Genomic DNA, 18789 nt, shown 5'->3' with positions numbered 1-18789 from the left:
AAATGAAAGGAAGGGAGAGTAGTTGATCAGAGGAGGCCTCTTGGAGAAAAGAGGCTAAAATCCTCCCTTTTCTCTCCATCCAAACTACTACTATGCTGATTCAAGCACTTATCCTCTCCTATCTTGACTACTGCATCTGCCTCCTTGTTGACTTCGGGGCCTCCTGTCTCTCCCCAGTCTAGTCAATATTTCACTCTTTTGTACAACTCATTGTTCTTAAAAAAGTTCAGTCCATGTCTTCCCACTCCACAAGAATCTCCAGTGATTGCCCATCCACCTATGTATCAAACAGACACTCCTTACCACTGGCTTTAAAACATTCATTCAACTCGTCTCCTCCTACCTTACCTATCTCATCTCCTACTACAGTCCAGCCTGCAAAATTCGCTCCTCCACCGCCAGCTTACTCACTGTGCCCTGATCTCATCCATCTCACCACCGACCCCTTTTCCACAACCTCCCTCTGGCCTGGAGCTCCCGTACCCTCCATATAAACCAGACTGGCACTCTGCCCACCTTCAAAGTATTATTAAGGTTACATCTTCTCCCAGAGGCCTTCCCCAATTAAGCCCTCATTTCCCCAGCTCCCCCTCCTTTCTAAAATTGCCAGTGCACTAAGATCTGTGACCTTATAGGCATTTGATATTCATTCAATCATATTTATTGGGCACTTACTGTGTGCAGAGCACTGTACTAATCACTTGGAAAATACAATTCGGGCATCAGATAGGGACAATCCCTATCCAACAATGGGCTCACAGTCTAGAACAGGAGAGACAGCCAATAAAACGAAACAAGTAGACAGGCATCAATAGCACAGACAGGCATCAGTAGCACATCCCTGTTCTGGGGGAATGAAGAAATCTGGGAGCCCTGCATAAATCCAGATCACAGATTCTTTTTCCATTGTCACCACAGTCCCCATATTTATTGGGCAGCCTGGTTCAACAAGGAAATGATGGTTTGGAGAGAAGCCTTTTCTCTCAACTCTGGCTGGGGAGGACTTCCTCTAAGAGGATTTCCCCAACTAAGCCCCTGTTTCTCTTCTTCCTGCATCACCCTTGCACTTCAATAGTATTTATTGAGCGCTTACTATGTGCAGAGCACTGTACTAAGTGCTTGGAATGAACAAGTCGGCAACAGATAGAGACAGTCCCTGCCATTTGATGGGCTTACAGTCTAATCGGGGGAGACGGACAGACAAGAACAATGGCAATAGAGTCAAGGGGAAGAACATCTCGTAAAAACAATGGCAACTAAATAGAATCAAGGCGATGTACATTTCATTAACAAAATAAATAGGGTAATGGAAATATATACAGTTGAGCGGACGAGTACAGTGCTGAGGGGATAGGAAGGGAGAGGGGGAGGAGCAGAGGTAAAGGGGGAAAAGAGGGTTTAGCTGCGGAGAGGTGAAGGGGGGGTGGTAGAGGAAGTAGAGGGAGAAGAGGAGCTCAGTCTGGGAAGGCCTCTTGGAGGAGGTGAGTTTTAAGTAGGGTTTTGAAGAGGGGAAGAGAATCAGTTTGGCGGAGGTGAGGAGGGAGGGCGTTCCAAGACCGCAGGAGGACGTGGCCCAGGGGTCGACGGTGGGATAGGCGAGACCGAGGGACGGTGAGGAGGTGGGCGGCAGAGGAGCGGAGCGTGCGGGGTGGGCAGTAGAAAGAGAGAAGGGAGGAGAGGTAGGAAGGGGCAAGGTGATGGAGAGCCTTAAAGCCTAGAGTGAGGAGTTTTTGTTTGGAGCGGAGGTTGATAGGCAACCACTGGAGTTGTTTAAGAAGCGGAGTGACATGCCCAGATCGTTTCTGCAGGAAGATGAGCCTGGATTGGATTTGCACTTTTTACTTACCCCTCCCTGAGCCCTACAACACTTACATACATATCGGTATTGTTTTATATATCTTCCTCCCTGGACTGTAAGTTCGCTGTGGTCAAGGAACTTGTCATTCAGCTCTATTTAACTCTCCCAAGCATTTAAATACAGTGCTTTGCACACAGTAGGCATTCAATAAATACCAATGATTGATTGAATCTCTTTCCCCTTCTCCTGTCTCCCTTCCCTCTTGCAAGGTTTCTGACAGTGTTCTAGGGGCCATAATTTGGATTGTTGACATGAACAGAGGGGGGTTGCCATTTACACAAGACCATACTCAGTTCAGGAATTGTTCCTTCCTACCTTCAAGTGTTCCTCAAAGGAGAATTCTTGGGATCCAGGCCACCAGTCTAATCTCTATTTTAAGGGTGAGCAAGTCAAGTCAAAGAGGGCAGCTCCAGGGGGAGGATTAGATCCAAGGCGAGAACTGTTACTTCACCGAAGCCCAGGTGTGAGCTAAATCACACTCTATGGCAAACACTTCATTCACCGGAATTGCAAAATGGGGTGATGTCCCCACCATCTCTACTCCACCACCTACTCCAAATCCCGGCCCCACTGGCCACACAGGACTATGGTTTGATGTGGAGGAAGCATTTGGTTGGTTAGATTCCAGTTTATGGCACTCCAATTTCATCCAAGTGTTTTCTTGAATAAGTGAACCCATATGGACAGGAAAGGGCAGTACAAAACCCTCTAAAGATGACGAAACAAAAGTCTTCCGCAAGTGAGAGGTTTCAGGAGTACTTGGGCAGCGATATGAGATTAGACTAAACACAAATAAAGAATTTGTGCTCTTTTAAGTATGAGCCATAGAAATGAGACTATTCTTTACAAGGGAGATAGAGCTCAAACAGCCACGTTCACCTCTGCACTGTGTGATAGAGAGGACAGGTCTGCTGGGAGGTCCTTAACTCTGTTCTGGGGCCAGGTAGAAGTACAAAGGGTCCGACAAAGGGCAGGGAGTCCCAGATCTTCGATCCAGGTTGGAGCAGCACAGAAGGGAACACAATCATCCCTGGAAATCACCCCCCTTCTTCCCTCCGACACAGTTTGAGGGCTGTGCGAGTGTCACGGAGCCGAGGCTTGGGTTCTATTCTATGGGTAGTAGTAGCATGTCACACATTTCGGATTTGCCCCGGTGCTGCTGAGGCTGCAACTCCCAGTGACTTATGGGGCAGTTACTCAGAGAAGCAGCATGGCCTAGATGACAGAGCAGGGACTTGGGAGTCAGAGGACCTGGGTTCTAATCCCAGCACTAAATGCCTGCTCTGTGAGCTTCGGCAAGTCACTTAACTTCTCTGTGCTTTAGTTTCCTTAAACAGTAAAATGGGGATTAATACCTTTTCTCCCTCCTACTTAGACTGTGAGCCCCATGGGGGAAAGAGGACTGTGTTCAATCTGATTAATTTGTACTTATCTTGGTACATAGTGAGCACTTAAAAATGATCAAAACAACAATAGTAATAATAATAATGCTAATAATAGCACTAATAATGGAGCAATGACGGCCAGAATTGGGCCTCAGGCAGACTCTTGGTTCATTCGAGATCTATTTTCAGACAAAGTTTAGAGTAGAGGCTGGGTCTAGTCTGAATCAGAGGATAGATGGGGCTGCAGATTTCCAGCTTGTCCAAAGCTTCCTGGGTGAGTCAGCCTGAAAATTTTGCCTCTTTCCAAAAGTCAGTGTGATTGAATGGAAATGGCCTGATTCTAGGAGTCAGATCATGTGCATTCTAGTCCAGCTCTGTCACAACCTGCTGTGTGCCCTAGACCAAATCACTTTATCTCTCTGAGCCTCCGTTTCTCCATCTGTAAAATAGGTTTAACATTACTTGCCTCTCCTTACCCCTCTGAGATGTTGTGAGAAGTCACGTGATAGCTTTGGAAAGTAAAAAGTGCTTTACAAACTCAAGATAGCCACTGATGGCCTCCCAACCTCCCCAGCCAGCACGCCTTCCCCGTTTCTCTTCTCCAACCCAGCAAGCTGGGGTCGCCCCCCCAGGCCAAGATGTAGGACTTACGCGGTTTTGCCTTCGCTGTCGAGTTTAGTGGCACTGGCTCCCTTTTTGCCCAGCAGAGAAGCCACCTTCTCAGCATCTCCATTCTCCACGGCCTGCAGCAGCCGGTCATCATTCTTATTCCACTCATTGGTCTACAGGGTAAGGAAACAAATGGAAGAAGTGAGTTGCAGTGATCGCTGCCCATATTTAGGCCTATAGCCTTCGTCCTGATTTTGAGACAAGGAAGCAGAAATGAAGACAGCGCCAGACCCTGAAAACACGACAGCGCAACAAAGGACAGTTTGTGTGTGTGCGCATGCAGTGTCACTGGGGTTGTGTGCCCAGCATTGGCTTTCTCAGCCACACTGCACCCATAGGGGAATTTCACCACCAGTGGTACCTTCCTGGAATTTAACGGACAAATATATCACTGCCCATATACATTTTTGAAGGTGTTTGATTTTTCATACAGCCTTCCCACCATTGTATAACTGCTGGAAAAGCTATTCCATATATAGTTCCCAAGTAACATAACATTTTTATGCTTACCATTTCAGTAGCTTAATTACCCCCATTAAAGTCAGTTTCTAACTTGTGAGCTGGAAAGCCTGCCTGATACTTATTGACCTATCGATTCAGTGGTAGCAAACCTTCCGGATGGCTTCTGGGAATTTCAACCTTTGTCCCTATGTGCAAAGTTCACCCAGTGTCATGGAACAAGAGCAGAAACACATTCATTCATTTGCTCTGGGCCTAAGAGTTTTTGCACACAGTTGCTTTTGTCTTTTTCTCTCCTGTTACTGTCCCGGGGTTCTATTTACCTAGAAACAATTCCTTGACTTGCTGGCTGACTCAGAGTGGCTTGCTGGGTCTGCTGCTGACTCTGCAAGATGTTAGTCTGCTCAGTAAAGCCTTTCTTTTTAGTAAACAAAAATCAAAGCTGTTACGACAGCCTCCAAAACCGAAAGGAAAAAAAGCCATTCTCTACAAGACACGATGACATATATACGTATGCAACTTTTCCAGGGAATAGGAGATTCCCCAACCCTCAGTTCTCCTGTGATGTGAGAGTTATAGTCTCAATGAACTCCACATTAAGAAAAACCCACACTGTAGTGTAGAGAAGCAGGATGGCTTAGTGGTAAGAGCAGGAGCTTGGGTATCAGAGGTCGTGGGTGCTAATTCTGGCTCCGCCGCTTATCAGCTGTGTGACTTTGGGCAAATCACTTAACTTCTCTATTCCTCAGTTACCTCATCTATAAAATGGGGATTAAGACGGTAAACCCCACATGGGGCAACCTGAATACTTTGTATCTACCCCAGTGCTAGAACTGTGCTTGGCACATAATAAGCACTTAACAAATACCATCATTATTATTAGTAATAGTAGTCCACACACCTCGACTGATGCCCATTGTATGTACACAACCATTTCTTCCAAAACGGTGTTCTATTTTTATCATAATCTTTGTTCTTTGAATCTTTCTTCCCCTTTCCTTATGTGCCTGCCGATAATCACCCGTCTCGCCTCATTCTTAGGTAGGAGCCCGAAATCCAAAACTTAGTACAGTATTTGCACAGGGTCAAGGCTAAACACTATTATTACTTCTACTGCTACTATTAATAGAGGTGCAGTTTCAGAGCGTACCCTTATTTCCTTGCAGCATTCTATCTAAAGCATGTAGTGAAAACACAAGTTATGGAAGATTTTAGCATACTGAATTAGCTCGATTTTGCAGCGAGCCCTCCTCCAGCCCCTCCCCCTTGCCCCAAAATAGATCTGGAAAATTATATTCCATCAAATTTCACTCTTCCTAAACAGACAGCATTCCTTTTTAGGAGGGGTTAAATACCTCTTGCTGCCAATCTTCAGGATGAGAAGCCAAGTCTCGAGCCTATTTTCTTCCCCATGAGCTGGTTACCAAAAGCGTAAAGCCCTGGATAAATTTCTGGTAAGGAAACCAGAAATCTGCTAGATGGCCTTGCGATTCGTCCTCCCTTCCTTATAGGACCACACTTTCTCCACTGGTAAAATGGAGCTGGGAATGTTAACATTATGAAGCCCCTGGGAATCTCTATTCAGGGTGTTTGAGGCCTGTTTAACTCTAACGTGTGTAAATCGTCTTCTATAAATTCAGTCTACCATGTGCCAACTCTACCATGTGCTAACAGATTATCCAGAACCACAAGCATTACCACTCTCTCCACTTTTAAAGCATATTAAGGTCGCAACTCCTCCAAGAAGCCTTCCCTGATTAAACCCTCTTTTCCCCAGCTCACTCTCCCATCTATGTCACCTATACCCTTGAATCAGTGACCTTTTATCATTTGACATTCAACCCACCCCCAACCCCACAGCACCTGTTTTGATATCTTTAAATTCTATATTATAAATTGTTTATTTATTCATATTAATGTCTGTCTCCCCACCTAGATTGTAAGATCCTTAAGGACAGGGAGTATGCCTGCTAATTCTGACTCTCCCAAGCACTTAGTACTGTGCTCCACACTAGTTAGTGCTCAATAAATACCATTGATTGACTGATGATTCCTTCCCCCATTATTACCCCAAGAGGGCTTAAAACAGCAAAAATGGAGTTGGAATAGGCAAATTTTCTAAATTTATTAGGGCACCACATGGGTACTGGCTATGGATAATTCACCATTGGGAAAATCAACTTTCCTGCTTCAAAAGTGAGATTCAGTAGCTTCCTTGAGAACATAAACCTCAGTGGTTCATGCATTTCTGTGTACTAGCCAGGTTTCTTATTTTCGTATAGGGAAATTGTCCTCGGTTTAAATGTTTGCTGGCTGAGTGCATTTTCAATACAGTACATAGGGTACTTATTAAGTGGTGTCCTGGTCCAAAGAAAATGTCCAAGGCCATGTCTCCAAGCACTCATGACTTCATTTCTTTACAAACAGCAGACAATATTCTGACTCCTCCAGTAGTTATAAAGTAAATTTCATTTTGTCCAGTAGCACATTAGATAGGTAGTTAGGAAGCCCAGCATTTGTTGCATTGCACTTTCTCTGTTTATATATTTCAAAGACGACTTGCTGCTCCCTTTCCCAAAATGGCTAAGTTTAACAAGCAGTTTCAGAGAAGTACACTTTGGGAACAACTAATTTCAATCTGCTTTTACCCCACTTCACAGAGGCAAAAGCACTGTCAATCCTTTGAGATTTTTCTGGTGTCCTGAGATGATCAGATTCAGTTTCCACAAACCTGCAGGGCTCCAGGCTACAGACAGTGCAAAAATTGAATGTGCTGAGGAAAGCCCCCATGGATTGGTGTCCTCTCCAGTTCAGACTCAGCATCCCCATGAAGCAAGCAGAGACAAGGTTCTCCTAAAATGAGTTACAAGAGGTTGGGAAACAGGACGGTCCAAGACTTTACTTGGTAGCTTTGCCAAATGTTTGGATAGATAAGTTTCAACAAAAAGTTGTTGCTTCCTTTCTACCAGAGCTCTTCATGATGCACCTGCCTGAAGCTAGTTTCTGCTCGCCTTGGCTGGCAGAAAAAGACCATAGCCAAAGGAGATAACAGACGATGCCAGTTTGCCAGCCTTGTGCAAGGAGGAAGGGAAGGGGAAAAGAGAAAGGAAAGGTGAGGTGGGAAGGGCATTTCAAGTATATTTACTCTGAGAAGCAGCAGAGAAACAGAAGAGAAGCAGCATGGTGTAGTGGGTAGAGCTCGTGCCTGGGAGTCGGAAGGTTATGGGTTCTAATTACAACTCCGCCACGTGTCTGCTGTGTGATTTGGGGCAAGACATTTCACTTCTCTGTGCCTCAGTTCCCTCATCTGTAAAATGGGGATTGAGACTGTGAGCCCCACATGGGACAGGGACTGTGTCCAACCCGATTTGCTTGTATCCACCCCAGCACTCAGTAAGAGTCTCACACATAGTAAGCACTTAACAAATACCATTATTATTATTATTATTATCATTATCTGAGGATATATGAGCAGCACAATTGGCATTTCTCTTTCTGGGGTGTCCCTCCTCTCTCCATACCCACCAGACTACGTTCTTCCCCTCTTCAAAACCCTCCTAAAAGTCCACTCCTCCAGGAAACCTTTCCTGATTAATCCCCATTACTCCAAGCTGCACCATTCAACAGCCATCCTCAATAGTTTGTATTTACAGCCATCCTCAGCACTTCCACATACTGCCTCAGCAATCACGGAGCAATTCCCACCTCAGTACTTCTGCCTATAATCGATGCTTAGATTAATGGCATAGTCTGTGATTACCTGTCTCCCTCATTAGGTCTTTGGCTCCTTGAGGGTGGCAATCACGTTTTTGTTTCTTTTATATTCTCCCACCTAGCTCGGATGGCACGGTGCTCTGCACACAGTAGGCATCACTGACTTACTCTCTGAATTGGAACCAGAGAATGATACTGGGGATGAAGAAGGGAGAAAGGGATTGCCACTACAGAATCCACTGAGGGGTGAGGGAAGGTGAGGGCTGGGAAGGAAAAAGCAGTAAAACCGCCCAAGGAGAAAAGCAAAGGAGTTGCGATACATACATTTTTGAAACTCTCACAGGGAAAGGAGGAGAGAAGGAGTACACTACTAGCCTTAATATACAAATCCAGACTACGAGCAGCTGGCCTCCTAAATTGTGGGCCGGCTAACCAGACAACCATGATTAGTGCTAGGGGGTCAGTTGATGCTTACAGAGCACTGTTCTCTGGACAGGGGCCAGGCAGCTGTTTATACTAATAATAAGTTTTGGAATCCACAACTGTCCACTTCACATCCCGTTCATAACCACAGCTCTCAGAGTATCATCACCATCATCTCTCGAGGGGCCGACCGAGACTTTCCCCATTTCCCGTCTCTGGTGTGGCAAGTCTGTCCAGGGTATGCTGGACCAAAAATCCAATTGCCACATATAGAGCTCGAGACAACAGATGCTTAATACATTCTGTGACTACTGTGGCTTCTTTGGAAACAAAGACAAAAGTAAGAATTTTTTTGCAAGCCACGTGAGGAGCTGAAATCCAAGAATCATACTGTGGGGCCCATCCCCAAGATGACCCCCACAGTTCAGCCCCATCTTTATCAGGCCAAGCTCTACTTAAATCATCTCGACAAGTGAGTGTTGGTCAGAAACTCCAAGCTCGCCAATGCAGTGAATTTACATATGTAAAAATTGGAGAATTCTTCCTCATACTCCAAACTCATTTTCTCTTGCTTGACAAAAGTTTTTTTAATATATTTTGAATACATTAGATCAGCTTTCATATTAACCTTCTACTGGTCAATCCCTACTTTCTTTAACCCTTCCCTAAAGCACCGCTTTTCCAGCCTTTGTCATTATCTCCTTTCCAGCACTTCAATTTCACCACCATTCCCTTAATATGTCCCACTTCCTAAAGTGTTATTCTAATATGTGTGTGAACAATTCCAAAATATTAAAGATATTTCATACATCTGGAGCCACATTCTCCAACAGCAAACAGCCACTCTTCCACATTGCTATTAGAAAGCCATTGGGACATTGGGCCTGTTGAGTCAAGGTCACTAAAATGATACAAGGTAATCAGTTTGTCCCAAGTGGGGCTCACACTCTTCATCCCCATTTTACAGAGGAGGTAACTGAGGCACAGAGAAGTTAACTTACTTGCCCAAGGTCACATAGCTGACAAGTGGAAGAGACGGGATTAGAATGCACGACCCCTGACTCCCAAGCCCGTGCTCTTTCCACTAAGCCACGCTGCTTCTCGTGCAATATGTATGAATATATATATTTAAGCACATACTATGTGTCAAGAACTGTTCTAAGGGATGGGGTTAATACAAGTTAATAACATTAGTCACAGTTCCTGTCCCACATGGAGCTCACAGTCTAAGTAGGAGGGAGCATAGGTAACGAATACCCATTTTATAGATAAGGAAACTGAGGCGCCAAGAAGTGAAGTAACTTGCCCAAGGTCACACAGCTGGCAAGTAGCAGAGACAGGATTAGAACCCAGGTCTCTTGACTCCCAAGCCCAGAATCTTTCCACTAGCTCATGCTGCTTCTTTCTTATTGAATCCAAAGTGGTGGGGGTTTCCTGGGGAGGTATCAGATACATGGAAGCCAGAGGAAAACACACACAAAAAAATCCTCAGGAGACTGAAAAACTGGCAGAAAGCCAGAAAATCAAGAAAGCTCACGATTCACACTGTCTAGGTGAATTCTCAACACAATTACTTCTCAACAACATTCATAGCAGAGAGTTTTAGAACATTGAGCATTTTTGAAAAAGCATCATGTCACAAACATGCCCATTCACCAAGTTTAAAGGGAAATATTATTCTGGTATTTTTCAAGAAAACCATAAAACCAAATTGATGTTTGCACAAAGAAGTTGTAGCTAGATGGCAATCTTGGGTTAAAATACAGTCTATTTGATCAAGTCATCCGAAGGAGCTTCACCTTTTTAGCAGAGATACATTACAGATTACTCCCAAAGGATGCCCTTGTATGATTAATGACCTCATATACAGTTGTCCTTTTTAGATGATGACATTGTTGGTGGATACACGCTATCAATACATGCTAACATGGTTGAAAGTGACTGACTCTCCTTTCTGTTTTGTTTGTACCTAGGAAAAGTCCTTGCTGCATTAATGGATTTGTCCCATTCAGAGCCTCTGTCGAGTCACAATACTGTCCTCATTGATGATGAGATGGCAGAGTTGTCTATGATGGTCAAACTAATAATTTCTCTTTTAACATTAGAGATTGGACCCAATTTTTATCAGTAGGTTCTTATGAATCATAAACATCATCCTCTAACTGAGAAGCAGCATGGCCTAGTGAAAAGAGCATGGGTCTGGGAGTCAAAGAACCTGGGTTCTAATCTCACCTCCATCACTTGCCTATGTGACCTTGGGCAAATCAATCAAAGGTATTTAGTGAGCACTTACTGTGTGCAGAGCACTCAACTGTACTAAGTGCTTGGGAGTATACGCCAGAGTGGGTAGACACATTCCTTCATCATGAGGTTAAAGTCTAAAGGGGGAGATATACAGTAAAATAAATTATAGATATGTTCATAAGTGCTGTGGGGCTGAGGGTGGGGTGAATATCAAGTGCTTAAAGGATACAGCTCCAACTGAATAGTTTATGTAGAAGGGAGGGTGAGGGAAAATAGCGCTTAATCTTGAAAGGTCTCTTGAAAGAGGTGTGATTTGAGGAGGGTATCAGATAGAAGCAGCATGGCTTTGTGGATCAAGCCCAGTCCTGGGAGTCAGAAGAACCTGGATTTTAAGCCTGGTTTGCCACTTGTTTGCTGTGTAACCTTGGGCAAATAAAGTAATTTCTCTGGGGCTCATTCACATTGTCTATATAAAAAAATAAAATGGGAATTAAGAGTGTAAGACCTAGGTGGAACGTGGACTGTGTCCAACCTGATTATCTTGTATCTAACCCAAAACTCAGTACAGTACCTGGAACATAGTGAGTGATTACCAAATACCATAATTTTTTTTTAAAGAAATCAATGGTATTTATTGAGCACTTAACTGTTTTCAGAGCACTGTGCTAAGTGCTAGGAAGAATGCAACACAACAGAGTTGGTAGACAGGTAGGGCTCACACTCTTAACCCCCATTTTACAGATGAGGTAACAAAGTCTAGTGAAGTTAAGTGATTTGCCCAAGGACACACAGCAGAGATGTAGCAGAGCCAGCATTAGAATCCAGGTCCTTCTGATTCCTAGGCCCATGCTCTATCCATTAAGCCACGTCTTCCCTCACCTCAGGGCACTTTCAGTCAGAAGGCCCGCCACGGCACTGCCTTCTTCACATCCCTACCACTTGTACCCCTCATGTCTTCCTCCTCAGGAGTGCTTGGTTCCAGATAAAACTAATCCAGCAGGGTTGGGGAGGAATATGAGCTAGGGAAGGAGGAGGAAGACAAGAGTCTAGAGATATGGCCCCTGCACCCAACTCCCATTGTCCAAGACACCACCATGACCAGGGAGTTCAAGAAAAAACTCTCCAGATCTGTCCATTTCCCTTCAAGGACAGGGACCAGGCTGCTTACTTTTATCATTCGCTTCCAAGCTCCTACTCCACAACCTGTACCCACTTAACAGCCAGTAAATACCAACGATGATGATGGTTTCTTCCAAATACAAACACACGTCCAACAAGAGCAAAAATAAGCAAAGAGGTTGGGATGGGAAGAGTTGTTTCAAGTGGATGTTAACATGCTAAGGAGCACCGTAGCACATTTTAGCAGTCTGGGCAGCACAGCCGGCCCATTCGTTCACTCATTCATTCAATCCTATTTATTGAGCACTTGCAAAACACTGTACTAAGCACTTAGGAGAGTACAATACCACAACAAACAGACACATTCCCGGCTCGATAGCAAAGTTCTCAACACAAAGATAGAACATTCCAAGGCAAATCTAATTTCAATTCAAGCATATGTCAGAAGTATTTCAAGCATGTATCTGAGTGCATTCATCACCCTCCATTGCTGCATCTCCCTTGGCAACCAAGTAGCACAGTATAGATTTCATATGGCACATCCAGATGGGCATTGTTAAAAATAAATGCTTTGCATGCAGGAGGTCAGTCTGCAAGGAGTCTAGGTTTCTGAGAAAACTTATATTGTGTCAGGGGTCAGGGGAGGGAATTAGCTAAAAAAAATTCTCAATTTCAAACAGAGAAAGAGCCAGTATGGACAGATAGACTTGATTATTTGGAGAAATGTGGCTTAATAAAATGCTCTCAAAAGTCATTTTAGATTTGACTTTCCATTCCACTTTCTGAAGGTAGTGTGGTCTAGAGGAAAGAACACAAGTCTGGGAGTCGAGAGAACTGAGGTCTAGTCCTAGTTCTACCACTTGCCTGTTGTGTGATAGTGGACGAGTCAAATCTCTCTGTGCCTCAGCTTCATCATCTGTAAAATGAAGACAAATATCTGCTCTTCCATCTGCGAGTCCAGTGTGGGACAGGGACTGTGTCTGAACAGATTAAATTTTATCTACTCCAATTCCTGGTCCAGTGTTAGGGACATAGTAATGGCTTAATATAATAGTTATTATCTTCCCCCATGAAGCACTCTTAAGTGATAACTTGATAACTGAGCCAGTGTGTCCTCTTTCAAAGTGAGTGATTAACATTTCTTAAGTTAATGATGCTGCATTTATGATGTTGAAGCTTTGTATTTGAGATAAAAATGAGAAGAATAACTTTCTGAGTGCAAATGCATGAAACATGCAGCAACCCTGCATGTGCCATGTAGAAAAAGAATTTAAGCTACTGAATTGCTTTTCGAATTTTAGAACTTTATTCTCATTGACTGAAAAAAATCTCTGCTTACACTTCCCTCACGACAACCCTACAGGATTCATTCTCTTCAAGCCAAATAGTTTCCTGAGCATATCCTAAAGGCATGGCTCTTTTTAGGGTATTTTATAGAGACCTCTGCAGTATTCATCATTAATATGGTCTACTTATGTTTGTATTGTTTTTGAGAAAGCCATGGTTACTTGAATCTCCACCAGCAATACATCAGGAAAATTTTATTAGCTCCACAGTGCTTATGGAACTTTAATCAGAAACTGATTAACTGATTAGGAGAGACATTATGCCTTGGTTGCTAAAGTCAAACATTTTCTGGAAAATGTTCTTTATTTGTATACAGAGATGGCAAGCAGTAAGTATGATAGCCATAAAGATAAACTATAGTTTCTATAAGCACAAAGTCAGAGTGAAGTGAGACAAAGACAATGTTTAGAGTTCGACACATCATTCACTCCCTCCTTCCCCTCCCACTACATCTGGTTATTAACAAATGCCTGAAATCAACAGTCAGAGAAGCATTCATTCATTCACTCAATAGTATTTATTGAGGGCTTACTATGAGCAGAGCACTGTACTAAACGCTTGGAATGTACAATTCAGCAACAGATAGAGACAATCCCTTCCCATTGACGGGCTTACAGTCTAATCGGGGGAGACAGACGGACAAAAACAAGACAACTTAATCGCAATAAGTAGAATCAAGGGGATGTACACCTCATTAACAAAATAAATAGGATATTAAAGATATATACAAATGAGCAAATGAGCACAGTGCTGAGGGGAAGGGAGAGGGGGAGGAGCAGAGGGAAAGGGGGCTTAGCTGAGGGGAGGTGAAGGGGGTGCAGAGAGGCAGCAGAGGGAGCAGAGGGAAAAGGGGAAGCTCAGTCTGGGAAAGTCTCTTGGAGGAGGTGAGCTCTCAGTAGGGATCATCATAGCCATGTGGTTAGAGGAGGGGCCTGGGAATCAGAAGGCCCTGGGCTCTAATCCTGGCTCCACCACTTGTCTGTGGTGAGACCTTGGGGAAGTTTCTTAACTTCTCGTGCCTCACTGACCTCATCTGTAAAATGGAGATTAAGACTCTGAGCCCCATGTGGGACATGGATTGTGTCCAACCTGATTACCTGGTATCTACCCCGGTGCTTAGGACAGTGCCCGGCACTTAGCAAGCGCTTAGCAAATACCATAGAAAAAGGTATTTGCTGAACACTTAATGTGTGCAGAGCACTATACTAAGCATATGGGAGATTATAATATAATAGAGTTGGTAGACACCTGCCCTCTAGGAGCTTCCAGTCTACTGATGGAGACAGTAAAATAAATCACTGGGGAAAGGCAAAGTATCAAGCCTATGTACATAAGTGCTATGAGACTGGGATGAATGTCCAAGTGCTTAATGAGTGCTGACAAATCATAACTTATGCAGAAGAGAGGTCAAATAGGGTGGAGGAAATGATAGATTAGGCAGGAAAGGCTAAGACATTATTTTAGTACGGCTTTGAAGATAGAGAGAGTGGTGGTTTGTCAGACATGAAGAGAAGGAAGTTCCAGACCAGAAGAAGGATGTGGGCATAATAGACCGATTAGAATCATGTTGCTTCCCATTCTCTCTAATAACAACCATAATGGTGGCATTTGTAAAGCGCTTACTATCTGCCAAGCACTGTACAATGTGCTGGTGTAGATACAAGATAAACAGATAGTACACGGTCCCTGTCCCACATTGGGCTCTCAGCCTAAGTAGACGGGAGACAGGTATTAAGTCTCCATTCCACAGGTTAGAAAACTAAGGCACAAAGAAGTTAAGTGACTTGGTCAAGTTCACAAGAGAAGACAAATGGTTGAGCCAGAATCTGAACCGAGGTCTTCTGACTCCCAGACCTTGGCTTTTTCCACCAGACCCCACTGCTTCTTTGCATTTGTTATTTCTGGGAAGTTGTCCCCAATCACCAGGTTGCTTTGGCTAACTACCCTAAAGGAAGTCCTTTACAAGTTCCCTGTGGAGAAGGACCATTTCAAACATTTCAGTCACAGCTGCTCGCCAGGATAATAGCTCAACATCAACAGCATCTTCAAACCCCAAGAGCAGCTAACAAGGCCTAAATGCTGCTCTGCTGGCCAATGGGGGCTGCTTCACAAATGAACAGCAAGCAGCGCACAATTTGGCCTCATCTTCACAGCAGAACTTCACTGAGGACTGTGGGCAGCTTTCAGGTTCCCTCCAGATCCCTGTCTTCTCCCCTCTACCATCTTGGATTTCCTTATACATCCTGGGTTGAAACACTGGTGACCAAGGAGGAGGAAGACAAATCATCCAGGGAAAGATTTTCCAACCCCTCCTTGCCCATTTCACTTGGGGAGGCACCAGTCATTCATTCGATCATATTTACTGAGCGCTTACTATGTGCAGAGCACTGAACTAAGCACTCTTTGCTCTAGGTGAGGTGCAGTGTTCACCTAAAGAGGATGGCAGCATTTATACTTGCCTTCACTCAATAGCATGTCGTGTACTTGAGAAGCAGTGTAGCCTGATGGATAGAAGAACATGGGCCCTAGAGTCAGAGGCCTTGGGTTCTAATCCCAGCTCCACCACTTATCTTCTGTGTGACCTTGGGCAAGGCAATTAATTTCTCTGGCCCCTGAAAAATGGTGATTTAATACCTGCTCTCTCTCTTACTTACTCTGTGGGGCTAAGACATATAGAAAGCACTTAAATACCACAATTGTTATTATACACATACAACTGTGTAAACTGTCCATGGTCATCCCTAACAAGTGGAAAACATACAGGACTGGAAATCAAGAAACTTGAATTCTAGTCCTAGCTCTTCCAATGGCCTCTTGTGTGACCTTGGGCAAGTCAATTCACCTCTCTGGGTCTCAGTTTCCTTATTTGTAAAATGGGTATGATAGCCCATGTGAGCAAGGACTGTATTCAAACTCATAACCCTGCATCTAGTCCAATGCTTAGAATGTAATGAGAGCTTAATAAATGCCATAATTAAGCAAAAATTATATTATCCAACATGCAAAGTTATTTTTCAAACAAATGTGCTTTATGATTTTATGTTCTTATTTTCCAAACTTGTTTGGACATTATTTCACTCCTTGACAAGTGTACATCTACTTCTTCTGCCTGCCCTTTCCCATCTCTCTCTCTCTCAATTGAGATCTAAGTCTAAACTCTTACATGCATATAAGATCCTTCCTTCAATTACAGCTAATATTTCCTTTCACAACACGACTTTCTTAAACCTGGCTGCTGTGTCCAACCTGGTTGTCTTGTGCCTACCCCAGCTCTTAGTACAGTGCTTGCCTCATACTAAGCACTTAGAAAACATCATCATAATAATCATAAAAGTATTTCACATTGAGGGACTAAGGGTTGTTCAGCTATATTTCTCATTCAACATTTCTACTTAGGCTGCAATAGTGTGTCGAAGAAAAAAAGATCAAAACTCCATCAATTTCTTCAATGATTAAAAAAAATTTGTCTATCTACTGGATAATCTGAGATTTTGAGTGATTGAAAAACAAGATCTTTAACACATTTTAAAAATCTGGCTGAACATTTTAGACTATTCTGGGAAAGAGAAACCATTTGATCTATTTATAATTTAATTCTTGTAATTCTCAGAAAGGGCATATTTGTTGTAGACTTTCTATCTTCTCTCCAATAATAACAGAGTAAAAAATCTGAATGTTCCCCAAAAGGAAAAAAATAGTAGACCCAGGAAATGATTTCTCTCTGCTGTTGAAAGGCACAAGCCAGTGTTTAAGAGTCTCAGACCAAGGCCAAAAGTTTCATTAGCAGGCTGATCATCCAAAGATGTTGGATGAACATATGTACAAACATCTGCACTGTAGACTGACCTCCTGCTCTGCACCATACATCAGTCCACAAGAGACACACAGCTACCAGACAAAACCCCAAGAGAGCTAACTTTACAGTTAGGGATGGCTTAATGAGAGGAAATGGAGAAGTCAAAGCACAAGGCAACAGGAATCCAGAGAGGGAGAACTTTGGAAAAGGCATTGACATTTCCATAAGTAAACCCTCATTAATGGCTGTTTTAAAGAGCTCAAGGGATTCCCACAAATGTTATCCTAAAGTGTTTTATGATGCAGCTAGACACCAAACGATGCTGGACATAAAAAACAAAATCATAAAGGGAAAATGAATTCACTTAAGCACTACTTGGGCAAAAGACCTTGGCCTTTTGGACTAAGATTATGACTTCAGGAATCTGAAGTCGTGAACAAATTTCTAATGATTCATTTACACAATGATATTTTTGTCCAGAATATTGCACCACATTCTATCTTTCTAGGACATACTATTCATTACTTTGACATGTGTCTGGGTCAGTATGGAGACAACCTGCTTCTCAATGGCTAAGCGGTGGATATGAGGGTGGAAATGCAAATTTTTAGTCTGGGCCTTATTTGGGATGAGGAGTTAGCAGAATACCTTCCCCCACCATAAATAAGGCCCAAAGATACAATGGGTATGTGCTAGGTTGTGACTTTTTGGCCTTTATTCAAACTTCCTCAGAGGTCACAACTGCCTTAGGAATCATGAAGAATGCCAAGTCCCGGAAGAAAAAACATATGCTTTTTCACTTGAAAATATGAACTCGAAAGCTTTCAATTATCAATTTCTTTGAGCTATACACAAAGAGTAATATAAAGATGAATACAGTTCCAGGGGACCAATCTCAACAGAGATAGAATAGGCATTCCAGTAAACACAAAATAATCCTTCCTTTATAGACTGTAAGTTCTCTGAAGGTAGAGATCATGTTTGCTTACTCTAATCACTCTCCCAAGGTCTTAGTACGGTTTAGCTTGGCACATGTAAGCATTTAATAAACACCAATGATTGATTGATTGTGGTTCAGGTCACCTCTGCCTTTAAATCATGGATATGCATGACTGGGAAGAATTCCCGAGAAGGGACTTCAAAGGAGAATCTTGCCTGCATGGATGTCAGTAGAGTTTTTCAGTAAAGTGTGGGTTTTTTTTCCAAAAATCTAAGACCATTTAAAAGTATAAGAACTCACAAACTACTGTCCTTCAGTAGCAAGAATGAACTGACAGGAAATATCATATAAATTTCTACATACATCATAAAACTGGCGAGGGGGGGAGGGCGAAGAAAGAATAAAAATGTAATTTTAGGTTGCTACTAGAAGCATTTCTTGTTCTCTTCCCTATGAATTTTTTCTACTTAAGTTTTAAAGCATCCATCCTTTTGCTTATGATCTGTATTTTGATACAGGAAGATAGAGACTGAGATGAACTTGTCAAAATGGAAGTGACTATCTTCCATCCTGAAAAGATGCAGAATCTTGTGTCTTCAGAAGAATCTGCAGGAGAATCAATCAGTGGTATTTATTGAGTGCTTAGTATGTGCAGAGCACTGCCCCAGGTACTTTGGAAAATGCCCGACAATGGCGTGGATAGACAAGATACCTGCCCACCAGAAATTTACAGTCTATATGGGAGAACAAGGTTTGCACATGTTTTGTGCTTTCCTGTTTAAGGTAGGAAGCAATGTTTACTTTTAATACTAGTAAGAAACTTACTGAAATGGTT

General features: G+C 43.0%; 1 protein-coding gene across 6 annotated transcripts in view; it reads right to left on the bottom strand.

Moving 5' to 3' along the window:
* Positions 1-18789, bottom strand: part of RAI14 (retinoic acid induced 14) — a 153177-nt gene that overhangs the window by 67687 nt on the left and 66701 nt on the right. For all 6 annotated transcript variants that reach the window (XM_029060516.2, XM_029060517.2, XM_029060514.1 and 3 more), the window contains exon 3: positions 3895-4025. In XM_029060516.2, the coding sequence (XP_028916349.1) occupies positions 3895-4025 (131 nt within the window). The remainder of the gene's footprint in view (positions 1-3894; positions 4026-18789) is intronic.

The sequence above is a fragment of the Ornithorhynchus anatinus genome, chromosome 3, assembly GCF_004115215.2.
Source record: "Ornithorhynchus anatinus isolate Pmale09 chromosome 3, mOrnAna1.pri.v4, whole genome shotgun sequence".
NCBI classification, from domain to species: Eukaryota; Metazoa; Chordata; class Mammalia; order Monotremata; family Ornithorhynchidae; genus Ornithorhynchus; species Ornithorhynchus anatinus.
This window is presented reverse-complemented; position numbering and strand designations above follow the sequence as displayed.